The 19,586-nt window shown below is 33.0% G+C and overlaps 2 protein-coding genes and 1 long non-coding RNA gene across 3 annotated transcripts; 2 read left to right on the forward strand and 1 right to left on the reverse strand.

The window, feature by feature from the left end:
• Window positions 1-375: 375 nt before the first annotated feature.
• LOC118034976 (putative disease resistance RPP13-like protein 1) lies at window positions 376-5,624 on the reverse strand. The gene is made up of 5 exons (XM_035040441.2): window positions 1,477-5,624; window positions 1,309-1,358; window positions 1,123-1,223; window positions 814-1,026; window positions 376-702 (listed from the first exon to the last, which is right to left on the reverse strand). Exon 1 carries the CDS (start codon window positions 5,482-5,484, stop codon window positions 1,477-1,479), a length of 4,008 nt encoding a protein of 1,335 aa, XP_034896332.1. The 5' UTR covers window positions 5,485-5,624; the 3' UTR covers window positions 376-702; window positions 814-1,026; window positions 1,123-1,223; window positions 1,309-1,358.
• A 1,005-nt stretch (window positions 5,625-6,629) lies between these two features.
• On the forward strand, window positions 6,630-8,273 carry LOC118034982 (uncharacterized). The gene is made up of 2 exons (XR_004685110.2): window positions 6,630-7,136; window positions 7,473-8,273. It is a non-coding gene; the product is annotated as an uncharacterized lncRNA (long non-coding RNA).
• A 9,405-nt stretch (window positions 8,274-17,678) lies between these two features.
• Window positions 17,679-18,224, forward strand: LOC118034981 (cell wall / vacuolar inhibitor of fructosidase 2). Its single transcript, XM_035040452.1, has one exon. The coding sequence runs from the start codon at window positions 17,679-17,681 to the stop codon at window positions 18,222-18,224; it is 546 nt and encodes a 181-aa protein (XP_034896343.1).
• Window positions 18,225-19,586: the final 1,362 nt, after the last annotated feature.

Genomic DNA, 19,586 nt, shown 5'->3' on the forward strand with positions numbered 1-19,586 from the left:
ACAATAAAAGAAAAATATAAATTACCTTTCAGAAACTTCTCTAAAACTATCTTTCACACAAGTAGGGCGTAAGGCATTGGAAAGAAAGTTGGTAATTCCAATTTTTTACTACAAAAATTATTCATTTATATGAATAAATATTTTTCTTGCCCTCTTATTTTAAGTTTAAATCTTATTCAAAGAAAATGGTGCCGAAACAAGATTGTGATAATTTTGATGAACATATATATATATATATATATATATATATATATAATTTTATTTTTTTTTATCCAGCTAGTAATTTCTCAATAATTAATAGGTCGGCTGAGTGGATCCTTCCCCTTCCCTACTTAATAAGTAAAAACTGAGAGAGGGGCAGTGGAAGTTCAAGTATAAATGACAATGAGTAGAAATTTATACATTCATATCATATTTATATTTTGGATATAATATATATTAGAGTGTGTACAGTTATGGGACTGGCTGATTCTTCGTTGGGACCATGAAGGCTCACAAGTCATTTTGCAAGCTTCTGTTTTCAGAGGTCAATGCTTAATCTCCCCCTGGAATCTTCTGTCCAATTTGAGTTTTCTTCAGATAAACCATATTGATCTCATGGCTTCCACAGTCTTGATCCCTGAACCATCTTGAACATCATCATGAGACACGGAATAAAATTGAATTTACATAATCCATTGGCCTCTTCAATACCTCTGGGACCTAATAGAGCAGAAAAGAAACGGTAGAGAAATTATATCAGATAATTGAATGGTAGAGAATGTGGAATTATGGTAGGAAGGGGGAGTGTAAGATTGAGCTGAATAAAATTACCAAAACAAGTTCTGCTTGTACATGTATATTCACCAGTAAACATAGAACTTCTTTCAACCTTACATAAGGAACGTACACCGAAGATCTTCTCATCAATGGCCTGAAGCACGAGATTCAGACAAGCATCTAGTTCTAACACGTTCTGAAAGAAGCAAGTCTACACATGAAGCTTTTCTCTCGTAAGAGCTGAGCAAAATGGCTTGCTAGAGAATGCTGCAGATGAATCAAACCAGAAAGAAAGACTTCGGAAGTTCAATCTACTTGTTGCGGTTCAGAATACAAAGTGCAAATAGGGAAAACTGAATATACCTGGGGCACCCAGAATTCCAGTTCTCCTGCTATATGGGATATAAGAATATGCTGATCTAAACTGATTTGAGGTCAGAGTTTAAGTTTCAATGGCATAAATGCTGTAAGAAATTCGTAAGACATTATTAGCAAAAATTGGAGGTGAGCAATGAAAGTCAGCAGTAGGAAAATATCTGCATGACAAACCTGTAAACACTCTGTCTCCCCAACTGGCCGTTCATGATTAAAATGAAATGCTGCCACAAATGACAGAATTAATAACAGAGAATTAATCTAAAAGTACACAAAAAGAAGCTTAACAAGAAAAAAGATAAGAAAAGAGAAATTTTGAGTTGAAATTCAGATAAGCAATACCTAAGGTTGATGGATCTTGTATCCATTAATATGCACGTTGGGGATGTGAGTAATCTTGAGCCAATCTACCCCTATTCCCTGTTGACATCTTTGATCCAGCAAAGGACACCGCCAGATTTCAAGAGAAGAAAGGGAGGAGGGGAGGCCTTCTTCTGGCATGGACTGTAGATTAGGGCAGTCTGTGATGGTCAATTGTCCAAGAGAAGTGAGGCGTTGAAGCCCCGAGTAGTTCAGGGATTTCAGAGTTTTAAGACTCCATATTTCAAGAGAGGCAAGAGATGAGGGCAGCAGCATCTCCTCTGGGAAGGATTCCACACTTTCGTCAACACCAACAGTGAATTTTGAAAGAGAAGGGAGCGATTGCAAACTCCATTGCATTCTGGCTGCAATGAGTTTGCTGCAATTTTCAATATAAAGTGATTTTAATTTAGAGGGCAGACCCCCTTCTGGAAAGAACTCAAGTTTTGGAAGGAGGAATAATCTCAAATCTTCAAGGGATGGGAGGAGGGAATTCATATGCTCAGGCAAGGACTTCAAATTTGCGCAATCAAACAACTGAAGCTCTGTCAAACATGAGGCAGGTAATCCTCCTTTCGGAAAAGATACTAATTTAGGGCATTCCCATATTTTCAAGGAATGAAGAGAGGTGAGATCCTCTAGAGGTCCTTCATGTTCACAATGAGATTCCAAATTTGAACATGCAGAGATCCTGAGAGTCTTCAACCTAGGGAACAGCTCCAGCTGGAAGCACTTGAGTGAATCACAATTTTCCATTTCAATTTCTTCTAAAGTGGTGAGAAAGGAACCAATTTGCTCCATTTCTTTTGGTATGGAATCTATGGAATAGAATCGATAAACTTTCAGGCTGTGCATCCCAGAAGGCAATCTGCCTAGCAGCAGATGACGAGAATCATCATCTAATTTTAATTCATCAATGATTGGACATCTTGGAATTGAAGTTACAAGCTGCTTGCATCCCTCGATCTCAAGTGTTGTTAAAGATGGAAGGAGGTGATTGGACAGCACCTTTCTTAGGTTGGGGCAGCCGCTTATGCAAAGCTTTCGAAGACAAGGGAAAGCTTGCATGCCTTGATCTGAAATCCATTCACGCCATTCAGGCATCATTGAAAGAGTTAAACTTTCAAGGGATCCAAATGGCTTCCTCACGGACATGGAACTTCCGTAGAACTCACGACCCACAACCGCAAGTCCCTCAAACCCTCTTACCAGGAGTTCTTTCAAAGACCCTAACTGCCCAAGTGGTGGTAAGGACGTGCAGTATTTACATCGGCTGAGCTCCATGGATACTATTCTTGAGAAAGAAGAGTCTCCTACCCAATCTGAAAACCTTGTACCCCCATAACCATAGATATAAAGATACTCCATATTTACATCAGGCTCTAATTTGTCAAGTACATGTCTTACATGTCCAGAGTCATTAGCATCACCATCCCACATCAAATTCAAAGTCTTGAGATGCTTCATACCCTTCACATTGTCATGTAGAGCATCTGGAGCAGTCCCAACATTTTGCAGGTTCCAAATATTTAGTCCTCCCTGTAAATGTTGAAGCTTCCCCAACTCTTGAATGCTAGAACCAGTATCTTTTCCTAGAAAGAAATCACTTAGGTTTTGGAGCTTTGTTAGTTTACCCATATGCGGCGGCATCTTCAACAATTTTGTTCCTTCGATATCAAGATGACTCAAGTTGATTAGCCTTCCCAAATCATCTGGTAGCTCAATCAGATCTTTGCATGACCGCAAGATTAAAGTCTGCAAATTACACAAGCCTCCCATGGATGCTGGTAACATTTTGATCGCTGTGCCTTTAAGAGTCACATATCGCAAGTGCTTCAAATTGCCAATTGAATGAGGCAGTCTGACAAGGTTTCTGCAATCTTCCAAGACTAATGTTTGCAGATTATACAATGTACACATGGATTCAGGTAACCTTTTGATTTTTGCACCTTTAAGACTGGCATATAGCAAATGCTTCAAGTGGCCAACTGAATCAGGCAGCTCAACAAGCTCTTTACAATTTTCCAGGATTAATGTCTGCAAATGGTATGCAGTACTCACAACTTCAGGTAACCTTTTTATTGATGTAGCGGAGAGATTAAGGTATCGTAAATGTTTTAACTTGCCCATTGAATCAGGTAACTCAACCACGTTGGAATAGTTAGCCAAGGATAGCACTCGTAAGCGTGTAAGCCTTGGCAATAAATCATGTGTTACCCTGTTATCGATTTGGTTGCGTGGTCTTGACACCGGTAAGATATTGATTTGGTTGCGTAGCCACGCTTCTGACAATGGTAAGAAAGTGCGCAAAAGCTTGGCATCATAAATACCCTCAAATTTTTGACAAGAATCGTCTCTTGTTACTGCATAAGACAAATGACGAGTCCTTTCTGTGATCTTGTTTGAATCTTCGCCTTCCAACCTGAAGCAAAATTCTCTAGCTACATATCTAGCCAAGTCATTTATGAGGTCATGCATTACAAATAATGGATCCCCGCTTGATCCTTGAAAAACTGACCTTGATTTTCCACTAGATTGCTGGAAAAATGACCTTGAAACAAGATCATGAAAGAACTCATTTCCTACTTCTTCCATCTCCTTATTTCTTTTAGGTGGAACTAGAAAGCCCTCTGCCATCCATAAACGGATCAATTCACCCTTGTTAAATTCATGATTCTCTGGAAATATTGCACAGTAAGCAAAGCATTGCTTCAGCTGTGGTGGAAGATAGTGATAACTCAATCTGAGAACAGGAAGAATATCATCATTCGGCAAATCCCACATGTTGCTCTTCAAGATCTTCTCCCATTCCTTAGCATCTCTTTTAAAGCGTAGGAGACCTCCCAGGGCTTTTGCAGCTAAAGGTAACCCTTTGCACTTTCTTACCACTTCTTTACCGATTTCTTCCAAGTCTGGACGTGCACTGCAACTTCCATCATCAAATGCATGTTTTGCAAACACCAACCAGCAATCATCCGCAGTCAATTCCTTTAGGCGATGGGCTGCAACAGTTGCCTTGACCGATGCTACGCTTTCAATTCGTGTTGTAACAAGGATCTTACTTCCATGTAACAGAGACTTGAAAGGTGTCAACAGAAAATCCCATTTTACCCAATCATTGCTCCAAACATCATCTAAAACAAGCATAATTTTTTTCCCTGTTGATTCCTTCTCTAACTCGCAGTGAAGTTGATCTTCAGTCATTGTATCACAATTCATGGAACCAGCCTTCTTAAGAATATCTTTGATCACCTTGAGAACATTGAATTCTTCCGAAACACAGATCCATACCTTCATATCAAACTGCTCTCCTACTCTGCTATCATTGTAAACAAGCTGAGCAAGAGTGGTCTTACCAACCCCAGCCATACCTACTATGGGAATCACATCTAGCCGTTTGCCATTTTCAGTTGCAGATAGTACCAGTTTCATTATGGCTTCCTTATCTCCATCCCTACCATATACCCCGGATTCATCCACAAGAGAAGTTGTTGGTATTCTCTGTGATGATGCTTTCTCAACAGTACCCTCTCTCAGACCAAGGACATCCTTTTGTTGTACCAAGTACTCAAGCATGTCAACGATCTCTCCTAACTTTGTCTCCATCTCTTCCTTTACTTTCTGAAATGAAAAACGAGCAGATAAAAAGCCTCTCACCTGATCTGCACTAGATTGAGAGCCAACTTCCACCTCCGATCGCAGAGCTTCATAAGCAATCTCATCCAACAAATCATCAGCTTCATAAACAGCATCTTTGAGCTCGTTGACCCACATCTCAACAGCTGGCTTGGCTATTTGCTTCTCCTCCGCATCATCAAGTACCCCGTTAACAGAAATCATAAGTACCTTCAACTTCTTTAACAACCTATCATTGAGTTTTCGGTCTCTGAAGAAGCCTACAACCTCGCGAGAAGCCATTCTGTCGAACAAAACCTGAAGGAAGGCTGACAGAAATGAACCTCCAATGGCTAATGCAGTTGCAGAAGCCATGGTTTGGTTATTCTACTGTTAGCAAAAGGCTAGTTTGTAGCCACAGGCAAAGGTTAAGATGACGAACAGTGTTGTGCTTCGTTTACCCTTTTTTTTTTTCCATTCCAATTTTTAATTTGGTCTTCCTTGACAGCTTGACTTGGAACATTATTGCAGGCTGGGCCACATGTTAAAGACACCTCAGCGCTCAGAAGTGGACAAAAGCAAAGGCTCTGGCCTCATCCCACCACAGATCTCACATCCCCTTGTTCTTGAGCCACTTCTGTTATATATATATATATATATATATATATATATATATATATATATATATATATATATATATATATAGTGCCCGTTTGGCACTGTGGCCAAACTTGTTTTTCGAAAAAAATTTAAAATTTTTTTATTTTTTATTTTTGTTAAAATTAAGTGTGGTTTGTATTTTTTGAATCGTTTTGATGTGCTGATGTCAAAAATAATTTTTAAAAAATAAAAAAACATTATTAGCATGCTTTTCGGCACGAAAAATTATTTGAAAAGCAACCACTACCACATTCTCAAACACCCTCGCGAGTGCTGTTGAGTTTGGACAGCACCACATATTGGGACTTGAAAGTTGAATGTAGCAAATGCAACAAGGCAACTCCAACAAAAATGAAAACAACTCTCAAGTTTCAATGGTTTGCTTATCAAATGTGAATTATGAATCATGTAAAAGCTTGCCTGAGTCTCATATAACACCATGAATCATGAAAAGAACATGAATTCGAGTGTCAGTTTGGCATTGCAGTGTGGAGTTTTTTTTTAAAATGTTTTTTTATTGAAAATATATTAAAAAAGTTTTAAAAAATTTTTATTATTATTTTTTACATTAACATATTAAAATTATTAAAAATATATATAAAAAAATATTAATTTAATATTTTTAAAAATAAAAATATTTTTTTAAAAAAATAAAAATTATCCAGCAGCATAATGCAGGATTATCTCAGACTTGTTGAAATTAAAAACTGAAGTACACAAGCAGTATATCATGCTGCAGCACACCCTACTATTAAAGAACTCTAAAACGCGTGGGGAAAGTACCGTAGCTTTCCCCACGATTTTCCCTGCCAAGACATATCACCTCTGCCACTAAATATATTATAACTGTATAAGTTTTCCTCTTCATTTTTTCTTCTATTAACGACATCATGATGGGGTTTCTGAAATGCTTTCAAAAATTAGACTGTTGTTGTTTTCTTTCCGTGTAATTGGGTCTTCTTTTCCTTCTATCAAGGAAACTGACATCTTATCACCTTTAAAATAATAAAAAGGCGTACAGAATGTCAGTCTTTTCAATGCTGCATTAAATGCTTTCAGGCTCCGTTTAGATAAAATAAAGCTGGCCAATCTTTGGCATCATTTCCGTTTTCATTATTTCCTTTTCCATTTCGGTTGTCATTTCTGTTATTTGATCACATTGTCACCTCTTCTTTTTCCCAGCCAAAACCCACACTAGCAATCAACATCCACTACACTAGCAATCAATATCCACCGTTGTTTGTCTGCCTTCTCCAGTGGCTGAAGTGGAGCACCAGCACCTCCACCGTCGACCACCAGCAGCTCCACCGTCGACTACCATCCTGGCGACAGTCCAGCAACAGCAGCAAGTACCTCCCCCAGACCAGGTTGCTTCTTCTCTTCTTGCTTTTCCACGCAAATCATGTATGAATACTGTAAAAAAAAAAACCAACGAACCCTGTAGAATACATGAGTAATTAATTACCTGTTGCTTGCAATCTGCTTTAAAGTAAATAGCCATTTCGTTAATTATTAATTTGTAATAATGATTAACAATTGGTTACATATATTTGGTGTGTTTTTTTTTTTTTTTAAAACCCTTTTGCAATCCGGCTCAATCTAAGATCATGTTCTCCAAAAGAGGGGCAACGAAGCAAAGTCCTCTACAGCAATCAACTTTTAAAAATACGTTCTCAAACTCGGTTCCTTCTCCTCCTTCGCAGATCATCGCCTTCGTCAGAACGCAGACCACTGGATCGAAGCCGCACGGTCCCTTCTTTGCTTCTGCGTCGGCGGTGACCTCCACCGCTTCTCAAGGAATGAGATCTAGCTGCCGTAAAGTTCGGCCTTCTCTTTCCTTCAAATCTTCTCCGCCGGTGGAGATCTACCTTCACCTGAAACAAAAGAAAAAGGCAAACCCAAACAGCAGTTGGTTTTAATTAATTTGTTTACAAGTCTGTTCTTGGTTCTTTCTTAGAGCTGGCGGCGTTGAGAAATGAAGAACGGGCGGCTACGGTTGAAGGACACCGTGGGTCTGTCGCCGGCTAAGAGCTGTTGCTGGAGGCGGCTGTGCAGGGGAGCCGGCCTGTTTGGTTGAGAGTGAGAGGGAAAATGGAAGCTGCCAGTCGTGAGGCAGATCGGAGGAAGAGCGGTAGTTGTGGTCGGTTTTGTAAGGGAGAGGGGGCTGTGAGCGGGTAAAGGGAACCGAAAATCAACAAGTTGGGCGAAAATCAACAAGTTGGGGGGGCTGCATATTGAAAGAAGAAAACGAAACGGCAGGCTGACTGAAACCGCGTTGATTAACGAATAAGCATGTTCTCTTTATTCTGATTAACGAATTGTTTAAGACAGGATTAGATAATTAATTAGAACAGAGTGTAAAGACACTGCACCTGGGCCTCGTGGTAGCTGCCCAACAGTGAGAGGATCCTATGCATTTTGCTGTAACTTAATGTTTCAAGAGTGTACCTCTGCCTTAGAAGATGGGTCTTACGTTGAATCATTACACTCATGGTTTTTTGTTATTGTCGTCTGCTGATGCTTCTCTCGAAATATTAATTAGTGAATCATAATTTATATCATGATTTCTTCGTATGTATTATGGTAGTTATTCCCTTCCCTACCAAATTATAATATAATGTGAAAGGCAACAAAGTTTACGCCCAAACACTTTTTGTTTTTCCCCTTTTACGCGCAAGCACTTGGATGGAAGACTTGCTGTTCAAAGTCTTGCCATTAACAGATTCTTCACTCTCTTTTTTTCCCTTTTTTTTTCCCTGCCAAATTACAAAATAATAATAATAATAACAAGCCTTTTGTGGTTAATGAAAATTTCTAGGAAGTCAATAATGTGAGCCATCTGTAATGTACTAAGAAAATATTTGGATTCGAGTTTTTTTAATTTTAAATTATTATATATTTAGTTTTATATTATTGTGATATGTTGATATTAAAAATAAAATTTTTAAAAATAAAAATTATTATTTTAATATAATATAATTTTAAAAGAAACACTTTAAAAAACAATTGTTACCATAATATTAAACAGGTTCTCTAACAAGTTCAATTCTTTTCAATCAAATAATCATCACCATTATAATATAATATGATGGTAAAAATTTTATAATTATTTTTTAATTAAAAATACATCAAAATAATATTTTTTATAATATCCCGAGAAGGTACTTCAATTTAACATTTTTAAAATTTTAAAAATAATATATTCATTTTACTATGCTATCAAAATATTAAAAAATAGAAACACCCATGAATCCTTAGTTTTAAAATTTTACTTTTAAGAATATTTAAATCATTCCTGCTTCAGAACGTTTAAAATTTGATTTATCTCCTATAAATATGAAGTATGAACATTATCTAAAGCCACCGTTTAGACAAGAAAAACATAATTTCCAGAAAACACGTAATGTCAAGACAGCTCAGATTCCCAAACACGCTGCCCAAGCGCGCACTCGCCGGGAAGACTAAAGGTCAAGTCGTCGTCGTCCCCATCAACATGGTTATTAACTTATTATTGCCCGAGCATCAAGAAGAGGATTGGCCCCATCCCCCGTCCCTTCCTCTCTCCTTCAAGACTTCTTCTTCTTCTTCTTCTTCACAATATATATATATATATATATATTATTCTAGACTTTTTACTATTCAAGATGCAAAATGCTTAGGCTGACATGATTGCTATTTTTAATTTTAAAAAGATTAATATTAACCCTGATGTGAATCGCATGCCGATACACAAGTTAATATACTTAAAAGAATGATGCGGGACATAAGTGTTTACTGTGTGAAGAAAATATATAATAAAAAAAGTTGAAGAGAAAATAACAAAAGATCCTAAAACTGCTAAATTGCTAATACGCCAAGCCAAGGAAATAGCTAATCCATTTGAAATATTAAAAAAGTTATAATACAAATAACACTAATTATTGGGAGGCAAAAAAGGTCCTCGACACGCGCGAACACTTGGACTCAATACATGGAATGTTTTTTCTGTAAGTGTAGTAGGTAGTTCTTATTTTTTTAATTAAAAAAATAATATAATATTTTTATTTTTTAAAAACTATTTATGATATTAGTACATATAAAATATTAAAAAAATTTATATATAAAAACATTATTTATACCAAAAAGACAAACATCATATATATAAGGAAAAAGGGATCACCGGCCGTCGGTGTTGTTTGAACATAAACAATTGAACATTGGAAGAAATAAATAATTTCCCCATGCTTAAATTATGGCAACTATTCTTTTCAACTCCGGCCGGACATGACATGGCTTTAGTAGAATGCCTTTTTTCTTCTTCTTCCTCTGTCTTTTGGAGAAAAGATTGAGAAGTTTATTAAAATTCATGGCAAGTTTATTAAAATTAATGGATGCCTTTTCGAAATTACGTGTTTCGTGTTTCCTTTTTCGTTTATTAAAAAAAAATATTACAGATTTTAACACCCGCGGCATCGCGCGGGTATCAAGACTAGTAAGTATTAAAACATGTTTGAAGTATAAATTGTTTTTTAATATATATATTTTTTTAAAATATATTAAAATAATATTTTTTAAATTTTATTTTTGATATTAATATATTAAAAAAAATTAAAATTTAAAAAAAATTTAAAAACACAATACAACTACAAAAACAAAGTAACAAACACCATTAATAGCTTAAGAGCGTGTTTGGTATTGTAGTAGCTGTTGTGGTTGTGATTTAAAAAAAGTTATTTTATAAAAAGTATTTTTAGTTGAGATTGGTTTGAAAAAATAAGTGTTTTGTTAAAATTGTGGTTGAAATTGAGGTTGAACAAAAAGTAGTTTAATGTGTTTGGTTAAGAATGCTTTTGAAATTGATGTTAAAAAATAATTCAAAAAAATATATATATTAATATTGATGGTTTTTAATTAAAATATTGTAGATTTAATTATTGTTATTATATCATGAAATAAATAATACTTTATATAAAATATTTTTTATTGTTCCATTAAACTATCTACAATTCCATCACGTATTAAATATATCCGACAAGGACTACAGTTTTCACAAATTTTGTAAGAGCGCAACAACATCAAGTAAAATTTAATTAGGAATAAAATTGAAATTGTGATCAAATTCTATAAATGCTGCATCATCAAGCGATCTCCGTTTAATTTATGTAGTTATTGAATAATGTTTAACACTAGTTTTTAAAATAAAATACAATTAAAAATAATAAAAAAAAATATTTTATTAGGTCGGAACTGGTTCAATGCATTTTTAGCTTTGAACCAAACCGATCTGGCCGGATCAATTTCACTATTCATTAAAAAAATAGGTGAACAGTGGAACCATGCTCCACTGTTTTTTAATTTAAATGGATGAACAGTGGAGCCAAAACAATGGAGCATGGATCAACTATTCATCCATTTAAAATAAAAAACAGTAAAGCCATGCTTCACTGTTCATCCATTTTCCTGTTACAAGAAGCAGCCAAGAGCTGCTTCTTGTAAGTTGAGGAAATTATGGTAACAATGTTACCAAACAATAAAAATCATGGCTGTGAATGAATCTCATCAACAGTCACAATACCAAACAACATCTAAAAAAACATTACTTCCTGAAATTAAGCTTGTAGAGAGTCTTAAGAATTCAAAATTGACAGATGCAGTATATCACATATCAAATTTAATACCTTAAACATCCACATTAATTTCTCTCACAAAGAACTAAGAAGGGAAGATGGCAAGTTAAATTTTTGCTGGAACAACAACAGTAAGAGAGAAAAATCCAACAAAACAGATCCTACAAGGCAAAGCAGATGTAGAAAAATGAGAAACTTTCAAGAGCCTCATCTTGGGAAAGATCAAACATCTGTTCTAATATGGATTCTTTTGTCAAAATTACAGTCTTTCACAAATGAATGAACAAAAATATATGTAAATGTTCCACTCATTAACATTCAACGAGGAGAATGCTAAATTCTAACCAATTCACAGAAAGATCATGGTGGTTTCTGTAATGCCTCGAAACCCAGGCAGAAGGTGGAAAATAGAAACATAGAACCATACCATATTTCCATAAATGGGACATATTACAGACAGCAATTCTTTTACCTCGGTTATAAACAGAAAATTAACAACCTAGGAAGAAGATGTTAACAACTGTAACAAGTGTAACCCATACAAATGAGAATCCAAGAACTAAGTCGAACTTGAACTGCCTTTGTTGAACATTAACCACAAAGCTCAATCAAGATCAATTAGGAACAATATTAAGAACAAATAAGAGGAACAAAATCAATGTCAATAGTAAACACAAGAAAATAGAGCAATGGAAACTAAGAGACACAATTCAAGAGCCAGAAGAAATACTGGTTCAAGATTTTCTGAAAGCAATTCGAGAACAGTATACAATCCGTCACAGCCAACCACAACATAACAAAGGTAGCTAGAGAACAATCAAAACAGTGAGCCACTAAACATTTCATTTGCTTTTTCTTTCTTTCTCGACAAAAACTATCTTAGACAAGCAAAAGGTTTTGATCTTCAAGCATAGTGAAAAACAAATGAAGCCCACAAAGAAATAGGACATAGAATTGCTAAACAGACAAGAAGCTTGGAGTTAAATTCACTTACTTTCAGGCATCAAAAGCAAAAGAGGAAAGCAACGGTAGAGGTAGTTGCTTTGCTGATATTCTTGACCTTCAACTTCTGGAAAAGGTTTCTCACCTACTTCACCACAACACTACATTGTACAAGTCCGGCCAGCACCGATGAAGGTTCAGCCAGCTCCCTCCCTCCCTCTCTTTTTGTTCTTTTCCTCCTCTCTCTTCTCTTCTTACTGTTTTTAGGGGAAGACTACATTTATGCCCATATAAATTTATCAATGTTTTACTACTACACTCATAGTTCAAACCTTTCCAATGCGACCCTTATAATTTTTAAACAGTTTCAAGAAATTTTAAAGAGTAATAAATAATATATATTAAATTAGAAAGATAAAGACACAAGAAAGAGAAGAAAATATGAGAGATTGAGAATTAAGAAAAATATCATTCAGTCTAAACAAAAATATTCTTATCAAAATCACTCAGAAAATTAATATAAAAACTAAAAAAAAAAAAAAAAACTAGTCTATTTAGTCAATTAATATATTTTAATTAACCGGCGAGTTTTGGGTGAATGGATAAGGGTAACGTTGTAACTTTTTGAGAAGTAGAAGGGTAACATTGGGAACATTTAGACTGCGGAGGCTAAAGTGAAATACGGATAAATCTATATGGATTAAAACGAAGTTTACCCTTTTTTATACGCTGAATCTCCCTTTTCAAATGAGATTACTCTCCGTTTTTCTTCTTTCTAATTATATAACCTTAAGCTGTTATATTTTTTTTAATCATATCCCTATCTTTCTGGCTTATTTGAGTTTCGCAATTTGCCTCGACATATCATATCATGTAAAAATGGGAAGGAAAGAAATTAAGAAAATCACAATGATTCTACATTTTCGTAGCAATCCTACACATCCAACTTTACAAGGAAGAAGTGTTCTGACAGCTTCATACTTCATAAGGATATGCAGGGCAAGCTCAAAGTTTCTCAGAGGCTGTCGAGGCAGCGGCAGAACAAAAGGAGTAATGAAAATCTCTCAGCTTTAACATTAATGCCTTCTTTTTTCTCTCGCTAGATCAATGCAAATATGTAAAATGAATTTCACAATGTAGTTATTGAATAATTACAAGTTAGATAATCAAGTTCTGATAATGGGATAATGGCAAAGATTAATGACCATAAAAAATTTATGATTTAGGGTTCTTGTGTGGTGATCATTTTTGGCAAAATTTTGTATTGTTTGTGCTTATTGTTTTTATCGTGTTGTTCTTGTCTGCGTCAATCGCTAAGTAAGCTCTATTGAGATTATTGACAGCTAAAGGGGAAAAGCTGTGCTGGTACGTTTATGACTAGTTAAAACTAGAAACATGGCCCGCGCTACGCTGCGGGTCAATTTTTTTTATATAAAAAAATATTTAAAAAAATTAAAATTTAAGAGTGTTAGGTTTTTCTATAAAGTTATACTTAAAAAGCATTGGGTCTATCTGTTACTCTTAATTCAAAAGTTATATTAATAATAATATTAAACTTGTATATCCCAAATTTAAGTGAGTTTGGTGGCAACATCAAACACGGAGCCTTTGATATGAGTCTGGTTGCAAGGTTTTGTTATAGAAGTGTGATAATTAAAAAAAAAAAAAAAATTAATATTACATAATGAAATTAAAAAAAATTAATTGAAAAGAAATAAACAATAAAACAAAGTATTATTCTGATGAATAGTGCTTTGCAAGGAGGGGCACGGTAAAATCCCCTCATGAGATCACAATAATTTAATGACCAGTAAACAAAATAAATCATAAAGTTTAATTCTTAATCAAATCGATATTAAAAAATAAAATTGAAAGAAAAAAAACTACTTAAGAAAAAGAAAAAAAATTAATTAACTGGTTTAACTCATCAAACCTGGGATTCGTGTTATAAAATTGGAAGAAAAAAGATTGATGTCTTTTAGTTATTGTTAATTACAATATTTAAAGAAAAAATTGGAAGAAAAAACTAATAAAAAAAAAGAAAAAAAATATGAATTAACTGAGTTAACCCACCAAATCAAGTTAACTCGTCAAACCTGAGATTCATGTCATGAGAGTATGATAACTAAATATAAAAAAATTAACATTAATAAACTAAAATGAACAAAAACAAAGGAAAAAAAAACCTACAGGAAGAAAAAAAACTAATGAAGAAAAAGAAAAAAAAAATCTGAATTAACTGGGTTAACCCGTCAAACCAGGTTAATCCATCAAACCTGGGATTTGTATCATGAAAGTTTGATAACTAAATACAAAAAAACTTAATATTAACAAACTAAATTTAAAAAAAATAATTAAAAAAAAATACGAAACAAAAAAAATATTAATTTTTTTAAAAAAATCCTACATGAAGAAAAAAAACTAATGAAGAAAAAAAAATCTGAATTATCTGGGTTAATCCTTCAAACCAGGTTAACCCGTCAAATCTGGGATTTGTGTCATTAAAGTTTGATAACTGAATAGGAAAAAAATAATTTACGGGTTAACCCAGAAATAGCTGGGTTAACCCGTCAAACCTGGAATCCATGTCATGAAAGTTTGATAACTAAATAGAAAAAATTTAACATTAATAAACTAAATTAAACGAAAAAATTAATTAAAAAGAAAAACAAAAAAAATTCGGGTTAACGCGTCAAACCCAGAACCCATGTAATGAAAGTTTGATAACTAAATAGAAAAAAATTTAACATAAACAAAAAAAAAAATTAAACTAAAAAAATATTCATTAAAAAAAAAACAAAGAAAACAAAACAACTTAAAAAAAAAAAAAAAAAAAAAAAAAAAAAAAAGCAAAAAAAAAAGACAGCTAAGCGTTTCACTGTGATTGCACTCAAAAAAATTAATTAAAAAGAAAAACCAGAAAAAAAAATCCGGGTTAACGCGTCAAACTCGGAACCAATGTAATGAAAGTTTGACAACTAAATAGAAAAAAAAATTAACATTAACAAAAAAAATAAACAAAAAAAATATTCATTAAAAAAAAAACAAAGAAAACAAAACGGCTTAAAAAAAAAACAACTTAAAAAAACAAAGCAAAAAAAAAAAAAGATAGCTAAGCGTTTCACTGTGGACTGCACCCGAAAAATTTAATTAAAAAGAAAAACCAGAAAAAAAAATCCGGGTTAATCCATCAAAACTCAAAACATGTATCATAAAAATTTGATAACTAAATAAAAAAAATTTAATATTAATAATTTTTTTAAAAAAAAATCATTAAAAAAATTAAAAAAAATGAAACAGCTAAAAAAAAAAAAAGACAGCTCAGCGTTTAACTGTGTACTTGTACAGTAAAACAGAGCAGTTTTAGTTTATTCTTAATTAATTAATTCTCTGATGCATTTTTACCCTCTCCTCTTATCAACTGCGCCACAAAAGCCAGCAGTTATTTTCTTCTTTAAAAGAGTGAAATTGTTTATCAAGTTCCGAAAAGTCAGTCAATATCTTGTCAAATCTACTTTACGCAATATTTTATATTTGTGCTAGAAAAAAGAAAGAGATGGGAAAGCTATAACCTCTTAAAAAAATACATAAAAATATATGGTAGGAATACTGTCATGTCAACAAAACAAATGAAAAACAATGACAAAAAATTGGTCAAAATTGTAAGAATGAATTTTAAATGTAAACAGTGCAATCCACAATAATTTTAGATATAATATATTGTGATTCACTGATCTCTTTTAGTTTATTTTAATACTCACAGTTATACCTGTCCCCATGTAAATCTTTTCTTAGAGCTTGTGCGAGTCAGATCCCAATAAACTCTGCAGCTTTTAATGGTATTAACAAAGGAATGGTGTTAACCTGTGGAACTACTCTGAGTGTCAACGAATATGTTCTTGAAAGGGTCAATTGAGACATTGTTGGCTACTGCATAGACTAGCTTGAGGCTTTTCTAGACTAGTTTGTACAATATCAAATATTTGGTGAAAAAAACTATCATGTATGTGGAATTTGATGTATCAGGGCTGATGAATAGGGGATAAAATCTCTTTTCTCTTCTTTATTGTTGCTTAATTTTTTCTTTCAAGATTATTGAACGTTATGATGGAGCTAGTGAGTTAAAGAGAGGCTCGAGTGTTGTGAATGGTAATGGAGGTGGAGAAATTGATGTTGTTTGTGGTTTTGAAGAAGAGAAAGAAGAAAAATAACAATCATTTAAAATTTATTTTTAACATTAATAAATTAAAACAATTTTAAAATATTAAAATAATTAATTCAAAACAAAAATAATTCAAGTATTTTTAAAATCACGGTATCACTGCAAAAACAAACACTGCCTGGTAAAAATCAAGAGCCAATTATTTTCCAATTTTACGTGTACTGATTAATTGACGAGTATTTTTAAAGTATATGCCGATGGATTTCTAATTATTTAAAGATTAAATTCTGATTTAATGGCCGAGTTTTTGAAACATGCTAATTGGAAACTGATGATAGAGTATTATATCATTGGAAATTAGTTAGATTATTGAAATCCAACTAATTCTGATTTACTTTGAATTAAAAAAAAAAAAGATTATTGAAATCAGTTAGATTTGACTCTATGTGATATGGAATTAAGATGAGGGACTGATTTCCAGTACAGGTTCATTATATTTCAGAAAAAAAAATCAAATATGGAAATCCATTTTCGGATTCATTTGAATTAGGAAAGAAATATAGCAATCTCTAAATTTTCTCCTCGTTTACTCTTGAGTAATTATTAGTAATCTAAAATAAATTTTATTTCCTTTACCTATTGTAAGGAATTAAATTTTAACTTCACTCACTTCCATCAATTATCCATCACTAGTTTTTTTTTCTGTTAATATAAATTTCCCGAATAAAAAAAATTATTTACTACATCAAAACATTACATTAGTAATTACAATAAAAATAAAAGAAAATAACACGTTGCCTACAGTATCTCCATGACCTTATATCAGCTAGGAAATAAATCAACTTCTCTCCTTTTCATACAAAAATCTTTCATCTTTTACAAATATAATTATTTTTAGCGTTTTAAAACTAATTAATGACTAGATATAGGATGATTTCTCCTTCCATAATTCCTTGAACCATAATCTCAAAGTGGCAGGTTAATTTACCGTATAATTTCTTTAGCATATGGGGCTTGATCATGCTTTCAACTCTTTCCTTCTTTTCAACCCTTTGCTTTACTCGCAACATCTTCTGAAACTTATATTTTCCTCAATAGACTTTCACACACACATATATAAACAGGCAAAGGCATTCGCCACAGTACTCTCCTCTGTTGCATATATCACATCACTATATTCTAATTCTAGCAGCAGAAACATGGCCTTTTCTCACTGTTTCTCCCTATTTTTTCCACTTCTAGCCATCATTCTCCTGACCAACCCTACCTTAAGTGAAGCCCAAGATTCCCAAGTTTTAATCGACGAAGTATGTCGACAAATGGAAGACTATGGTTTCTGCAACAGGGTTTTCCATGAGAACATGAAAAGCCCGTCAATAGACTACGTTGGTCTCACAGCGATAGCAATGGACCAGACAATAACAAACGCAACCAACACTTACGAGTATATTTTGGATCTTCTAAGGAACACAACTGACCAATCATTGAGGAATGTTCTTGTTGCATGTGAGAATGCTTTTGGTATAGTGAAGTCGTCTTTCGGGGATGCCTTGCAATCTTTTAACAGGAAAGATTATGATGATATGTTCAAGCTTGAACGGGATGCACCGAGAGCACAAGCCAGCTGTGAAACTAGTTTCATTGCACCACCAAGTCCTCCAAATCCTTTGGCTGAAAGGAATAGGGAGATGAGGATTCTGATTACCATGGCTATTGTCTCTGGAAAGGAAATACTAAAGCGTTGATGTTTTTTGTTAGGCTTGTTAATCTGCGAGCGACCCTTCTCTAGTTTTAAAGCGTATTCGTTCATTTATATCGGTGGATTTATCCTCCAAGGAATAAAATTTGAACCGTTCGTTTATTTTGATTCTTTCTCTTCCCAACTTTTTTCTTTTTGAGATTTTATATATATATATATATATATATATATATATATATATATATATATATATATTGTTTCGAACTTGAAAATAAGTGCCAAATACAATACAAATCCGAGTGTCATGTCACTTTTATAAATTAAGGGATTCTAAGTTAAATCCATAATCCATAATTAAATAACAATAATGACATAAAAGTGAAGGATAAATAGTTTGTTACAAGTAAAAAAAAATCTTAAAGACTAAAAACACTATAAATATGAGAATTAATTTAAAAATACTTATTTTATTTAATTATATTTTCACTTGTCAAAAAAACTATTATAACAATTTATATAGAGAAAAAACATTAATAATATTGAGTCTATAAATAAAAATAGAAAGAAATAAAGTTAATTATGAAAAATATTTATTTTTTAAAAAAGATAACATTAGTCTTCCTGGATTAAAAAGAATTCATCCTCGAGTTAAATCTTCAGTTAAAAATTGTTCTCTATCAAGAATATGTTTTATAAGTGAGCCATTCTATCATGGATTCCTAACTATATGTGCGGATCATTTTATTATAAATTCCTAACATAATATATTTGTGGAGGTTGTCCTATTATTGGTCTCACTATTAGGATTTCAAATGAAAACAATTGATGTAGAAAAAAACATTAGAGTTAGGTCGTGGACATCTTTTTTCTTGAGGAAAAACTTCTTCATTCCCTCCTAAATTTATATGTGTCCTATTATACAACCTCTTACAACTATTATTAATGTATAACATATAGCAAAGCAAAATAATTATTAAAGATTATTGGATTATAATACCAATTAACGTAGGCAAAAGTGAGAGATAAAAGATTTATTACAAATCAAAAACTTGATAAACTAAGAACATCATAAATATAAAAAGACTCAAAATACTTAATTTTATTTCTCTATATTTTCACTTGCCAAATGGCTATTAATTTTTTACATAGAAAAAAAACTAAAAGACCCTAATAATATTGAATAAAAAAATAAACTAAAAAAATATATTTTTTTCTAAAAAGCTCACGAGTCAAATAAGTTTAGTTAATTATAAACCAATTTTTAATTGACCTAAACAAACACGTACAAAAGGATAGTGGGTATACCAAAAACACATGAAAAAGAAAGAAAAAAAGTACGGAGTTTCTCTTTGCTACGAGTAATTCAATCTAGCCTCTATTCACCATTTAAGGTTTTCATCTCTCTCAC

The sequence above is a fragment of the Populus alba genome, chromosome 5, assembly GCF_005239225.2.
Source record: "Populus alba chromosome 5, ASM523922v2, whole genome shotgun sequence".
Classification (NCBI taxonomy): Eukaryota; Viridiplantae; Streptophyta; class Magnoliopsida; order Malpighiales; family Salicaceae; genus Populus; species Populus alba.